Raw genomic sequence first — 13,255 nt, 5'->3', positions numbered from 1 at the left:
AAATGACCCATTACTAATTGTCAGTCGGTCACACTTTGGGCGAAGTTTTTTTTTTTTTTAATGCTGAACATGCCAACTACAGCTTTTGTGGCTTGAATTTTCCCCACTACACCCTACAGCCAACAAGGTTTCTGTAGATATCTGTGCCCCTGGGTATCTGCAGTTGGTAACTTGAATAAAGGAGGAAATTGGGGTGTAACTTTTTTTTTAAAAAAAGTTAAGATTTACACAGTGACCACACACTGGTGGCAGCCATTGGGGGTGAGGGGAAGCTGTTGGCTTTTAAGGAAGGAGAGAGAATCACTGAGCTCTCACCCTAAAATAGATAGGGTGGCAAAACAGGGGTCCAGGGAGCAGGTCAGATATGAGAGGCACATTGCTTTCCCCACAGCTCCAGCAGCACAGAAGTTATTTAGGGATGCAGTGGTGAAATTGAAAACATCTCTCAGCAGCCCAGGATACATTAAGTGTTTGCACATTTGCCACTTAGAGCACTATCGAGGCTCCTTGCACACATATGAAATACAGAAATCCATTTTTTAAATGTATTTGTAATATGTTTTCTTGAAAAAGAAAAGAAAACCCATTGACAGGGATTCAGGAAAGTAGCTTTGTAACTGCATTGGCATTGCTGCATTTTGTATGGGTGAGTCACTTGTGACCTATATGCATTTGATCTGATGGGCATTTTTAGCCAGCTCTCCACTCACCTTTTCAGCCTCCTCCTGGTGCTGGCGCTGTACACATAGGAAATGGATTTTTCCTACATTTCAAACCTGGGTTGGGGAACTTGTGGTCCTTCATATTTTTCTGTAGTATAATACCACTCCTATCATCCCTGGCCACTGGCCATTCTGGTTGGGGCAGATAAAAGTCTTCTTCCACTAGGACAGTGGTCCTTTGATCAGGATGAACAGGCGTGTCTCCCTTACTCAATTCCTCTTCTCCTCAGGTGATCATCTGCTGCATGTACACTTGCTTTTAGCTGCCCTTGTCCTAAAGCCATTTCCCACTCAACATGAGAAAGTTGGGGGAAAGCCTGGCCAACTTCACCAGCTCCCTATCCTCTCCTTGCACCTGCACTGGCATCATGAAATCATTAGCACAGTGGGTTAGACAGGGAATGCAGGCAGGGAGAGAGTTAACACTATCAGACCATCACCAGCCATCTCTTCATCCAAGAGCAGCCTCAGGACAACACAGACCAGTAGCAGAGGCAGCCAGCTGTAGGAATGCGTTTCTCCCATTCCATCTGGAGAAACAAAACTGTAATGGATGAATGGTGAATATGAACAGTACAAGCAACTCACCATTTATGTGTGTTCAAGGCACACGTGCACCACTGCGAACCCGGAAGTGGCATGGAAAGAGGCCCTAAATGAGCACAAAAATGGCAAAAGTGGTGCTAAAACAGCATCTAGCAATCCCACGAGCCATTGCACTGACCTTTTGAGGCCTGTGGAGAAATGGAGAGGGAGTGATTGTGGTGGAGTTTGGTGGATTTTTGGTTTTTTAGGGGGTTCCAGAGGTTTAGAGGGTGTTTTCAGGCTTTTTCAATGGTGTTCCCAATATATGTGATTTCACTTACATGTGTGGTGCCTCAGGATATAAAGATAAAGGTACCCCTGACCGTTAGGTCCAGTCACGGACGACTCTGGGGTTGCGGCGCTCCCCTCGCTTTACTGGCCAAGGGAGCCGGCGTACAGCTTCTGGGTCATATGGCCAGCATGACTAAGCTGCTTCTGGTGAACCAGAGCAGTGCACAGAAACGCTGTTTACCTTCCCGCTGGAGTGGTACCTATTTATCTACTTGCACTTTGACGTGCTTTCGAAATGTTAGGTTGGCAGGAGCAGGGACCGAGCAACAGGAGCTCACCCATTGCGGGGATTTGAACCGCCGACTTTCTGATCGGCAAGTCCTAGGCTCTGTGGTTTAGACCACAGCGCTACCCACGTCCCTTACCTCAGGATATAACTCCTATGTAAAAGGGGAGTTGCCTGCAAATGAAAAAGGGAGGGGCGCTTCCAACGTGATCATTAAAATGCCTAATTTTTGAAGTGGCCTGAAAAATGTAAGTTTCGCTGCCGAATAAGCCTTTCTCACCAGGTATATTTTATTTGCAGCCAAGAGCCACCCCTCTCTGCTAACCCAAACCCAGCAAACAACAGACGAGAGAAACAGAGATACCACAAAAGTCATTAATTGTACTTTAATGAGACCATACATTGGGGAAGTGGAGGGGTGGGGGGCAGAAATGGAGAAAGCAGGAGACCCCCCCGAGAAAGGAGCTGCTCAGTGCTTGGGATGGGTCTGTCTTGCCAGTAGTTTTAAGATGCAGCACAAGATACCAATCGGCAATGCCCCCTGCTTGAGCAGCAAATACACCAAGTGACTGGAATTGGAAAGAGCAGTTAAGAGTACCGTTTCGCGCCCCCCTCTCTCCTCCCCACACCTTTCTAACAACAATCTGCACTTGTTTCCCTGCCTCTTCCACCTTGAGTGATGAACTACACATTATCACAGCCTGTGGCAAAGCAAGAGCACCCAGACTTGCAAAAACACTGCTGGGGTGGGGAACACACATACACAAAAAATAGAGGGTGTTTGGAGACATTTATCATAAATCCAAGGGTGGGAAAGGTCTGTGTGTATGCCTGTGTTGGAAGAATTATGATAATTTACATTGTACATTTGTACACCCGTTCTGATGGAATGGCCCCAAATAAACCAAATATATATATATATTTATAGACTTTTATATATATATACAAATATATATCTATCTCAGCAGATATATATATATATCTCATCTCTTTTTTAAAAGGTTACATCTGCCTTTGCATGCACAGTTGAGAGCTTTGCTCTCCTCAGTCGAACCTTGGGCTAAACAACAACGGGGAGCTGCAATCGGGCCACTATAAACATATATTCTGTTGGTGGTATTTGTCTCCCCTTTCCCTGCCGCCAAGACATGGTGCCCACAGCAGAGAGAGAAGGGGGGAAATGAGCCCGTGACGCTGGTGAACAAGAACTCCACACGACCAGGTTCCACTTCTGACACCACAATGCAGGAGGGTAGGTATCCTTAGGAACACTTTTATTGCTAATTGAGTAACTGCTTCCCGACATACAGGAGACCATCACTCACCCATATCAACAGCTACCACTCCCTCCGACTTCTAACCACTGCCAAACACCTGTACCCCCCACCCCCAAGAGTGGCCCCTCTTCCATCTACTAGCTTCTCCCCCAGGGGGAGTCAAGCAAAAAACCAATGAAAAAAGGAAGGGGAGGGGGAAAATGGAATGGTAAAGGATTCGAGAAGGCCAGACACCCATTCCCTTTAGAGGCTTGTGGATACACAGAGACTCACAAGGCTGTATCTGGCTATTTCAGAAATAAGGATGTCAGGGACTGAACAAAAATATAGATGTACGCTGCTTGTGGTGTGTGGGGGGGGTCTCTCTCTTTCTCTCCCCCACCACTCAGCTTCTAAAACAAACATTCCTTGGCCACAATCTATAAGGAAGAGATACACGAACCAGCACAGATGGAGTGGAAAGAGTAAGGACAGCTGGAGCGAAAGCAGGAGGCAGAAGGAACAAAAGACACTGCCAAGGTCAATAAGCCAAAAACCCAGTGGGTGCCTTCGGTGGAGTTCAGCCGGTGAGCAGCCTGCCATGCTCCTGAATCTCTCTGCCCTGTGCACAACACCAGAATTCCCCAACAGGGCTGGTTGGACTTAATTCTTTGTCTGAGGGTCCGAAAAGCTCAAAAGGGAGATAAATAGGCACCACGTCAAAAAGGCAAAATTTGGATAAGGCTAAACAAACAGGAGACAAAAATAAATAAATAAATTGGAAATTGCACCAGCAATGCCCTTTTGCCAGGGTTAGCACCAGGCCCACAGGTCTGTCAAGTCTTGCACAAAGGGGCTGGCAAGTGGAACTCCAGAAGAGAGACCGCCCCCCCCCCCCCGCTGGACAAGGTCTCTGGACAACATCGCCTTCTGTAGTCTTCATGGGGCACCGATATGTACAAGAGAGCACATTAGAGGGACAAGGGGCTTTTGTGTCATAGGGCGGTGCTTTCCGAATCCTCCTCTGAATTGATTTTTCCTTGTACCGGATGTCTCTGGACTTGTCCCAGTGGGTCCAGGTGGAGTGTGGCATCAACCTCTACATGGATGGAAGGGATATCAAGGTGGGCAAGATCTGCAATCAGGCACAGACACACAGGGAGACAGAGAATTACCATGCTGCTCCAGGCAACGTCTGCCCACCCGTTCATATACAGATTAAGACAGACAAAAATAGTCAACGTTTTAACTTAAAACTGAGCAGGAAGTACAGTTCTCGGAGCCTGTTAATGCCAGAGGAAAGGGATGTCATAATATAATCTTGGCTTGTGCCTTTTGCTGCTGCAACATTCTTCACAGCTGTCCCTTCCCCGCAAGCACGCGTGAATCGGGGTGTAGGCCACATGCTTCTTAATCTCAACAACAGCTCAGCAAACCAGATTCTGGGCCGATGGCAGCAGACAGCAGCATATCCTGCAGTTTCAGAACCTAGTGTTAACCATGGGCCTGTAAAGAGCAACTTGGATTGTCATCTGTTGTGAGAGAGGATGTTCAGGCAACCATGCAGGAAAGAGTTTGGAAATGGGAAGACAGTTTCCCTTCCAGTCCTCCTCCCATTTTCACCATCCATGTGCCACAAATGACTTAGCATACAGGTACGTGGGCAGGCAGGCAAATCACTTGAAGGATATTGAATTGAGAAGTTACTTGCAAAGTTGCTTTAAATGTCTTTAGGCGAAAGACCCCAAGACCACAATCTCATTTGGCAAGGGGGTATCAACATAACAAAATGTGCCAAAGCTGCCTGGACACCTTTGCTGTCCCCTTAGCTCAGCCTTGCTGAAAACGGTTCCCTGTAATGAAGGAATCTAGGCAGCCAGTACTTCAATACAACTTACACCTGGAATTTATCATTTCTGTTCCCTCCACTGTCCCCGTAAGTGGCAAGTATCCCATTCAACTTCTCAAGGTTCACTTTTCTATTACATGCTTTTTGGTGGTTTACTATCCATAGACATGCTATCAGAAATAAGTAAAATATTTAACTTGTTTGCACATCGGGCCAAATGACCAGGTTGGCTTATAAATGTGCAAAACCATCCTGAAGAGCTAGTCAATTGCAGAAATGACAAGGGATATTGTTAAATACATGTCTTCTCAGAGCAGAATATTTTTGGTCCTTGCTTAATCCAATGAACTAAGAGGCGGCATTGAATAAAGGAAAGGCAGCTCTTTCCTAAATCTCATCTGGGCCACTCCTCAGGATGTGAAAAAGATGTTCAAAATGTGCCTACCAAATCTCCCCATATCTCTGAAGGAGACAAGAATATTTGTGGACACAGGTAAGCACATGCCCAGCAGCCAAAGTATACACACAAATCTCTCCTCTGGATGATACAGTGTTCACAGCATATCTCCATGATGGATATACTCTAAATGCCTCTTTCACAAATCATATGAAGTAACTCCACGGTGTGGACAAAAGTGGCTAGGAATTGATGGACAAGTCCTTCCAAACAGATGAGCTGAAGACTATGCAATTAGGACAGAGTAGGCTTACTTATCTGTTGATAAACAAAAGCATCCAGATTTATCAAAACGACAACATCCCATGCACAGCCATGACCTATCCCCAGAGCTCCACAAGACACAAATAGGCTATGACAAAACATCCTGTTCACCCCTCCTTTCCAGTCAGACAAGCCTCCTATTTCAATTAAGATGCAGACAGTCCCTACCTAGCCAGGGAGGAGCATGTCACACTATGTATAATTTTAAGCAATGAAAGTCACTGCTTCTCTCAGAAGCAAAGGAATAGCTTCCACATGGCTACTTGTGAGACAGGAGAAGTGAACTTGTATGTCAAGAACCTGCAAGCTGTATGGGATCCTTGCATACTGAGGAAAAATCACCCTCATAATATGAGGGTGATAATAAGAACTAACTTAGTTGGTCTTTAAGGTGCTACTGGAAGGAATTTTTTTTGTTTTGACTATGGCAGACCAACACGGCTACCTATCTGTACCTCATAATATGGTTTTACTCCTGAGAGCATTCCCCCATTAATTGGGAATGGGGAAGCAATTCTAAATCAGCTGTGGGAGATGTACTTCAGAACAAGGGGCGATTCGCTAGGCTTTTCAGCTGAGCCGAGGACCTTTATAGTGCAAAAAGCAGGAGTGTCCCTCCAGATGTTGCTGGATTTCAGCTGCGGTCAGGGATGCTGGGGGCCAGAGCCCAACAAATTCTGGAGGGCTGCAGTCTCCCACTGATACTGTAAAGGCAGCTGTCCTTACTTGGGTGAGAAGAAGACCCCACAAGCTTTGTATCCTTTTGAGCAGTGGCACACATAGCCTTGACCATCACCTGCTCCTGGGTTGCCCCTTTGGCCTCACCCACAACAAACAACTGCCATTAATATTCATTAATGGCAATATCATGACATCCCTTTGGAAATAACACATGGAATGGGAGAGGGAGAAAGTCACGTTGGTAAGAAAGGGGCTAGCAAGGTTAGGAGCCAGTGAATCCCGTGGCTTGGAAAGGAATTAGCTGAATGCCTGCATATATAGATATATATATATTTAAACACACACACACATGTTTAAACACACACACACACGCACACACACAGATGTCAGGCATGAAAGGCCAAGTGAGAAGCACCCCCCGCCTGCAAGTTTACTAATGACATCATTATCAGTCAGCTGGGGAGTGGAGAGCAGGCTCGAGCAGCCATGCAGTTCCGGATCAGCGTGCCCCATGCAAGGCCAGCGAGATGGGGTGGGTGGGTGGGTGTGACTCTGTGAGGAAAGGCACAGGGGCCAGGGGTGGCGGGGGTGACATTGGCAGCAGCAGCAGTAGTAGTAGTGGCAGAAGGTTCAGGGAGGAGGGCAGGGACTCCAGCTTACCCTGAGCATTCCCCTCACACCTATCCAATATTGCATCACGAGCCTCAAACAGCTGCAGGGACACAATGGTAGGATTGGGAGAAAGGAACAGAAGAGAAACAGGAAAAGCAACAAAGACAAAAAAAAAAAAATAGTACACAACAAGACCTCCAATTGCACCTGCCTACCAGAAAAAAACACCAGCGGGAAGCTGGAGACACAAAACCCCTCTCAAATGTTGACCACACAGGCATGGCCATTCCCAAAGCACAAGATGTAGCAACAGGAGCCACGATCGGCCCACGTGTCCAGAATGGACTGCAATTGACCTCTCCCCAATGTTTTGGAGGCCCCAGGCCTTCAGAAGAACAGGGATCAGTTGATCAAAAGCACAGGTCATCCTGGAGTTATGTACAGTCAAACCACCCCTGAGTTTTGAGACTTTGCCTGATAGCTGTGCCTCGCCTCTGCCATTGGGACACAAAGATTGGCCACTACTGACCTCCAGATCAAAAGCTGCAGCCACCCAAGGAATAGAGCCCTGTGTGGAGACAGGTGTGCCAAAGAGTGGACCGGTTTTGTTCTGCTCCTGCATATCTGGCCATATTTGAAATTCCCAAATGAAGGCTGAACTGCTGACTCTCTCAAAGACTCTGCCGGAATGTAGAAGGCCTTTCTAGACACTCTGGTTTCCCAAGGGTAATAAACATATTTCCCCCTCAGTGGTATTTTACTGCTTAACCAAATAGCACTACTGGTTGGGTTATTTACTGTTAATTTTTTTTACTGAAGATGTGCAGTCTAGCATTTGAAATTATGAATGCACAGCCTGGAGGGGGAAGGGAAGAAGGGGGTTAAAAAAAGGCAAAATAGTTGAGCAGCAGGGATGGGGAACCTTTGGCCTGGGGGGGCCCAATGCAGTTCTCTAGGCCTTTTCTTGGGCCTTTGGAACTCTTCCCAGGGCACACTCTCCACCCTATACCAGCCCTGCTTCACACCCTCCTCGAGGGCTTTTGCCTGGCTGGATTAGGCCCTTGGACTCTGACAATGCCTCTTTGCTTCCATGGATGGAGGACAGAGAGAGTGGTGCATGTGTAGAAATCAGCCTCCTGCACAAAGGCAGAATCTGCATTCATTGCTGTGCTTACTTTTGTCCCTGCCAGGTGGCCCTCGGGGAAGGTCACCCAGAAGGAAATGTGGCCCTCTGCTTGAAATAGGTTCCCTGGCCATGCTACACAGAATCACATCAGAAAGTAATGACCCATGTCCATCTTAGCAGGACCCAGAGCGAAACATGGAGGAAGAGTTGCATTTTCAGAGGGAGAAGGGATTACCAGCACTTGTGCAATGTCCCTTTTGTCTGGAAAGGCTAAGTTCCCAGCTAAAAAGGTCTGTGTTATGCTCAGCTTTCACGTTCAAAGTATTCCCTTCCAGATCATCCTCAAGCAGCATTTTAGCTCAGCTAACTCACTACATATGACCTGGAATCGGAAGGTGATCCTCATTCCCACACCGTGTGTGCAATTTACCCCTTGATATTTTGTTCTAAATGCAACACTTGAATTTTGGCCTTGCTTCTCAGGTAGCTTCAGAATCCTGTTTTGAATGGCAATCACTTCCTGCTTGAGTGATTAAGTAGGTGACAAGCACCGGGATTTATATACAGCATAGCTCAATTGTTGCTTTGCCACTTGCCTGTGGAATACAGAAAAAAATGAAGGGCTGTGCCACCAGGAAACTCCATGACTGGATTATGGTGCTCTACACTGGTTGTTCCTACCTTTTCCTCTTGGCTCTGCAGTGCTTCTTGCCAGCTGTGCCTTAAGCAATCAAAAGGCAGACCTGGAACTTCCCCCCAAGCCACCAGTGCCCTTCGGATACCCAGGACCACAACTCCCATCATCCTCAGCCAGCACGGACAAAGATCAAGGATGATGCAAGTTCTGCCCGCAACAACTGGAGGGCGCCACGTTGGCAAGCTCTGCCCATACACTGCTCCCTCCTCCACTCTGTCTCTGCTAGCAACCCCCCACCCCCCTAGAGTGCTGTCCCTCTGCCACTGCTTTGTTACCTGTGGACATGCTCTCCCCGGGGGACATGCCGTCAAGTACTGTGTGCTCCGTGGACTGCGGACTAGAGCCAGATGCGTTTGATGTGGGAGGCTGTGGAGGTGGCAGCGTGGGCCTCTGTCGTGGCTTAGGGGTGGGCCGAGATTTGGTTAAAGTGCTCGTCAGGGAAGGAGGAGAAGACAGAGAAGGAGCAGCTGCCGGGGAGAGTGGGCCCGAGCCCAGGGAGTAGCCTGGTGGGTAACTCAGTCCATAGGGTGATGGGGTGCTTGGTGGGGTGGGAGAAAGGCTGGCAGGGGACGGCTGCCCCGTAGACTGATCGGACATACCACCTGACTGGCCGTAAGAAACCTTGGCAGGGATGGGGGTCAGCTTCTTTGAAACTGCAGAAGACAAGAGAGAAAGAGACACACATACAAACACACAGATACAGGTGGTTGTCATTCATCACTGGGAGGTCAGGTGAGCTTTTTACTACTGGCTTTCTAAATACAACCATCAGGCCTGCTTGAGCCCTGGTGAATGGAAGCTCAGGCGTAAGGGCAACCTGTGCTCATGGGAAGTCATGTCTGGAACATGGACTCAGAGACAATGGACCATATTTAACCAACTCATTGTACTAGTGGAAGCCAACAGAAGGGTTCTCTGCTAGCGCAATGGGACTTCCTCCCCTCCCCTTGCACTCAATTAAATCTGTTCCAGAGGTTTAGGAGAACTCACAGAACAGTGTACGAGGGGAGAGGAGATTGTTCCATCAGTCAACTAGAAATGCTTGCGTTGACATAACAATCTCTTTAGTGCTATGCTGAATGCAAAGCAGAAGTAGGGCTTGGACCTAGCTCTTTTTTACATCCTCCAGGTTAACTGTCCAAAGGACCCCACTTGCTCATTCTGGTGACTTTATTTCTTAGACAAGCTTTCAAGTGTTTGTGGCAGGAACTTTCCTACCAGATTTCTCAGTCTTATGAGGACACCTAAAAGGAGAACTAATAATCTGCAATCATTGCCATTGCCCACAGAGATAAACTGCCAAAAAGCAGTCAGTTAACTAGTGGAATTAAATTGTGTGGTTAACACACTAAAAGAAAGAAAGAAAGAAAGAAAGAAAGAAAGAAAGAAAGAAAGAAAGAGGAGGAGGAGTTTGGATTTGATATCCTGCTTTATCACTACCCTAAGGAGTCTCAAAGCGGCTAAAATTCTCCTTTCCCTTCCTCCCCCACAACAAACACTCTGTGAGGTGAGTGTGCCTGAGAGACTTCAGAGAAGTGTGACTAGCCCAAGGTCACCCAGCAGCTGCATGTGGAGGCGCGGAGACGTGAACCCGGTTCACCAGATTACAAGTCTACCGCTCTTAACCACTACACCACCCTGAGAGAGAGTTGTTGCTTTGTTCGTTTCACCCAGCTGAACCCATTCCTGTTGCCCTATTCAGGAGTGAATACCTACCTTTCCGCAGGGTGTGTGGGCTCTGTTCTGTGGACAGCTGCTGTGTGAGACCAGGCAACTGCTGTGTGGTCCCACATGGTGCTGCAGGGCCACAAACCGGGCTCCCTTTCTGCCCAGAAACAGGAGAGAGTTCCTTGGTTTTTAGTGTGCTAAAAAGAAACAAAAGGTGGACAAGAAGCAGCAGTCATGAGCCCCTTTGTACGAAGAGCATCTTAAGTGCAAAAATCCCCCTCTCCCATGGCCTCCCCCTCCTCCTGTCCCACAGTCCCAGGGTGCAGGCCCATAACCCTCCGCTATGATAAGCCAATGATGCTTGCAAAGCAAAGCGTTTTGATGCCTTGCTCCCGAACATACGCCCAAAGGACCAGACAAACTTGCACATCCACTTTCAAAAGCAGATCTGAGCATGACTAGAGCATGAATGGCACTGCAGCCCTCTCAGTCACTCTGTACACAGCAATGAGACGAAACAAAATGGAGGGAAGCCGTTTTCCAGAGAGACCACTCTGTGCGGCAGGTGGGGCAGGAGGAGGACCAGCAGCAATACGATCTGTTCCTCGTGGTGGGGATGGGTTGGGGCACCTCACAGATTTAAGAGGTGAACTTGAGGCCATGTCAGTTGTCCAAGTTTGTTCCTTTGCACTCAGCTTACAAGTGGCCACCAACCCCAAGGCAGTGTGGCAAGCCATGGTTTACCTCAGTGAGGGAACTGAGGGGAGGGTGTTTGTCACAAATAATCTGTGGCAAGAAAGGTGCTACTCAAGGTGGTTGGCTAGACCAGGCAACTCAATGTGGTAATTGGAAACCTGGATGGTGAAGGCCTCAACGTTTGCCAGGCCGAGGTGGGTGCCCCCTGCGCCTCTAAATAGGTTGGACCCAAAGAAGCTATTGGACTGGCACAGCTGTTTTGGGCCCAACTCAAAATCTTGTAATACAAGGCTGGGCAAACATGTGCCCCCCCCATGTTGTTGAACTCCAGCTCCCATCAGCCTCAGTTGGCATGGACTGTTGACAGAGATGATAGGAGCTGTAGTGCAACAGCAGCATCTGAAAGGCCACAGAACCCCCACTTCTGATGTAAGTCTTTGCAACTTGGGGTCCAAAGAAAGGGCTGGTTGGTTGGATGCTATTGACACTAAATGCTTGCCCATGCAATATCTATTGCATGGGATTCACCTAAATAGCCCTTTAAACAGAAGTTCTGTGCAACGTACCCTGCTTGTGCAATGGGGCTTTCCCAACCCTCATTGTGTGCTCCCTGAGCCTGTCAAAATTGGCCCCGTCATGTGTGGGAAGGGGGAAGGAAAGGGAGGCTTGTTCCATCTGGCAAACTGCAATATTTGTGCAGACAGAATTTGGGGGTGGTGTTGAAAATTCTCTTACAGAGCACTTTGGGCATGTCTCAGAACTTCACTTCACAGGGGAAGACCAATGAAACCTATTTTAAGCCTGGATTTGGCTTCAAGGAACTTCCTCCCTTGCAGGATCCATCAGCTGATATAGCTGAAGTTCTCTCCAGGAGATCTGTAGCAATGTGGAGGCCAACAGGAAGGCCTCATTTGCCTACCGAGGAGGCGTGAAGGGCCTAGGTATCGTCCCTGTGTGTAGACCTCTGGTACGTGGCAAGCAAGTGGTGCTCACCCTTTCACCACCGTGCCCAATTTGCCCGAGCATTTGTCAAATAAGAGGTTATTTACCTAGAGAGCCCGGTTCCTCTGTCTCTGGCACAGGTGCAGCTGACCCAGGGGGGAGAGACTGACATATGGGAGCTGTAAGGAGTGCCAGGAGGATCGGGTTTGGATAAGGTGAGGGGGGGTTTCATGTAGACGGAGGAGAGGTTAGTCTCAGGACCATGCAACTCTGTGAAGGAGCTCTGCTTAGGGAGGTGCAGGAAATACGGTTTCGGGTTAGAGTTAATGTCAAGCTGCTGAGGGGAGGGAGAGGAAGAAGAGGAGGAGGAGGAAGGGGGAGGCAGCGTTTGGCTGTACCCTGGCCACCGGTACAGTGGCAAGGGGGGCTCCGGCCTAGCGCATGGGCCAGTCTTGGGGTGGTGGTGGTGGAAGGATGAGTAGCAGGGGTATGGGGGAGGCTTGTCGTCCTCAGGGGATGGGTAGATGTAACAGGAATCCGACCAACTAGACGACACACCATCCGTGCTGCAAATGTCCAAAACAACAAAACAAAAACAAAAACAAAAAAGAGAGCAGAGAGCGTTTGTACAGGGAAGAACCGAACAGGAGTTTCGAAAACAGCCCATAAGCATTTGCCAGGAGAGGGTTGGGGTGGGGGTGGGGGAGAGAAGAAAAAGAAGAAGAGAGGAAAACAACAACCAAAAATTCAAGGAAAGCAAGAAGGGCTCCTCAACTGCAAGGTACACAGTGGCTAGGGCAGCAGTCCCCACCTTCCTGAGCTGACAGCTCCAGGCCTGGGTTTCTGCTTATCTCTCATGAGCCACCCAGATGTAGAAAATGGCACTTGGAAACTTCATCTGCTGGAAAACAGAAGCCAGGCCTGTGCAAAGTCTACCTTGCCAACGTCACCTATTCCTAAACAGTTGTTTGGGGAGATCTGGAAAACATCTCTAGATGACAGTTGTCCTGAGTGGTGGTTTTGTCTCAGGGGCTTGGTGTGTGTGTGTGTGTGTGTGTGTGTGTGTGTGTGTGTGTAGGGGCTTGGGGGAGGAGGAATATCCCACAAGGAAAATGTTCCTCCATATGAAGGAAATGGGTATCTATGGGTTGGATTTCGCCCATAAGTGCTAATTTGAAAATAA

General features: G+C 48.3%; 1 protein-coding gene across 10 annotated transcripts in view; it reads right to left on the bottom strand.

The window, feature by feature from the left end:
- Positions 1-3,077: 3,077 nt before the first annotated feature.
- The window catches only part of ARHGAP44 (Rho GTPase activating protein 44), an 88,023-nt gene continuing 77,845 nt past the window's right edge, over positions 3,078-13,255 (bottom strand). For 4 of the 10 annotated variants that reach the window (XM_028717151.2, XM_028717152.2, XM_028717153.2 and 1 more), the window contains 4 exons: positions 12,180-12,638; positions 10,483-10,631; positions 9,042-9,419; positions 3,078-4,215 (listed from right to left, as the gene is read on the bottom strand). In XM_028717151.2, coding sequence (XP_028572984.2) covers positions 4,076-4,215; positions 9,042-9,419; positions 10,483-10,631; positions 12,180-12,638 — 1,126 coding nt within the window. In that variant the 3' untranslated portion in view covers positions 3,078-4,075. Of the gene's footprint in view, positions 4,216-6,991; positions 7,044-9,041; positions 9,420-10,482; positions 10,632-12,179; positions 12,639-13,255 lie in introns of all 10 variants that reach the window. The other 6 variants (XM_028717159.2, XM_028717160.2, XM_028717161.2 and 3 more) reach the window with 4 other exon arrangements.

This window comes from Podarcis muralis, chromosome 2, assembly GCF_964188315.1.
Source record: "Podarcis muralis chromosome 2, rPodMur119.hap1.1, whole genome shotgun sequence".
NCBI lineage: Eukaryota > Metazoa > Chordata > Lepidosauria > Squamata > Lacertidae > Podarcis > Podarcis muralis.
The sequence above is the reverse complement of the archived record's forward strand: the minus strand, read 5'-3'. Positions and strand labels throughout refer to the sequence as shown.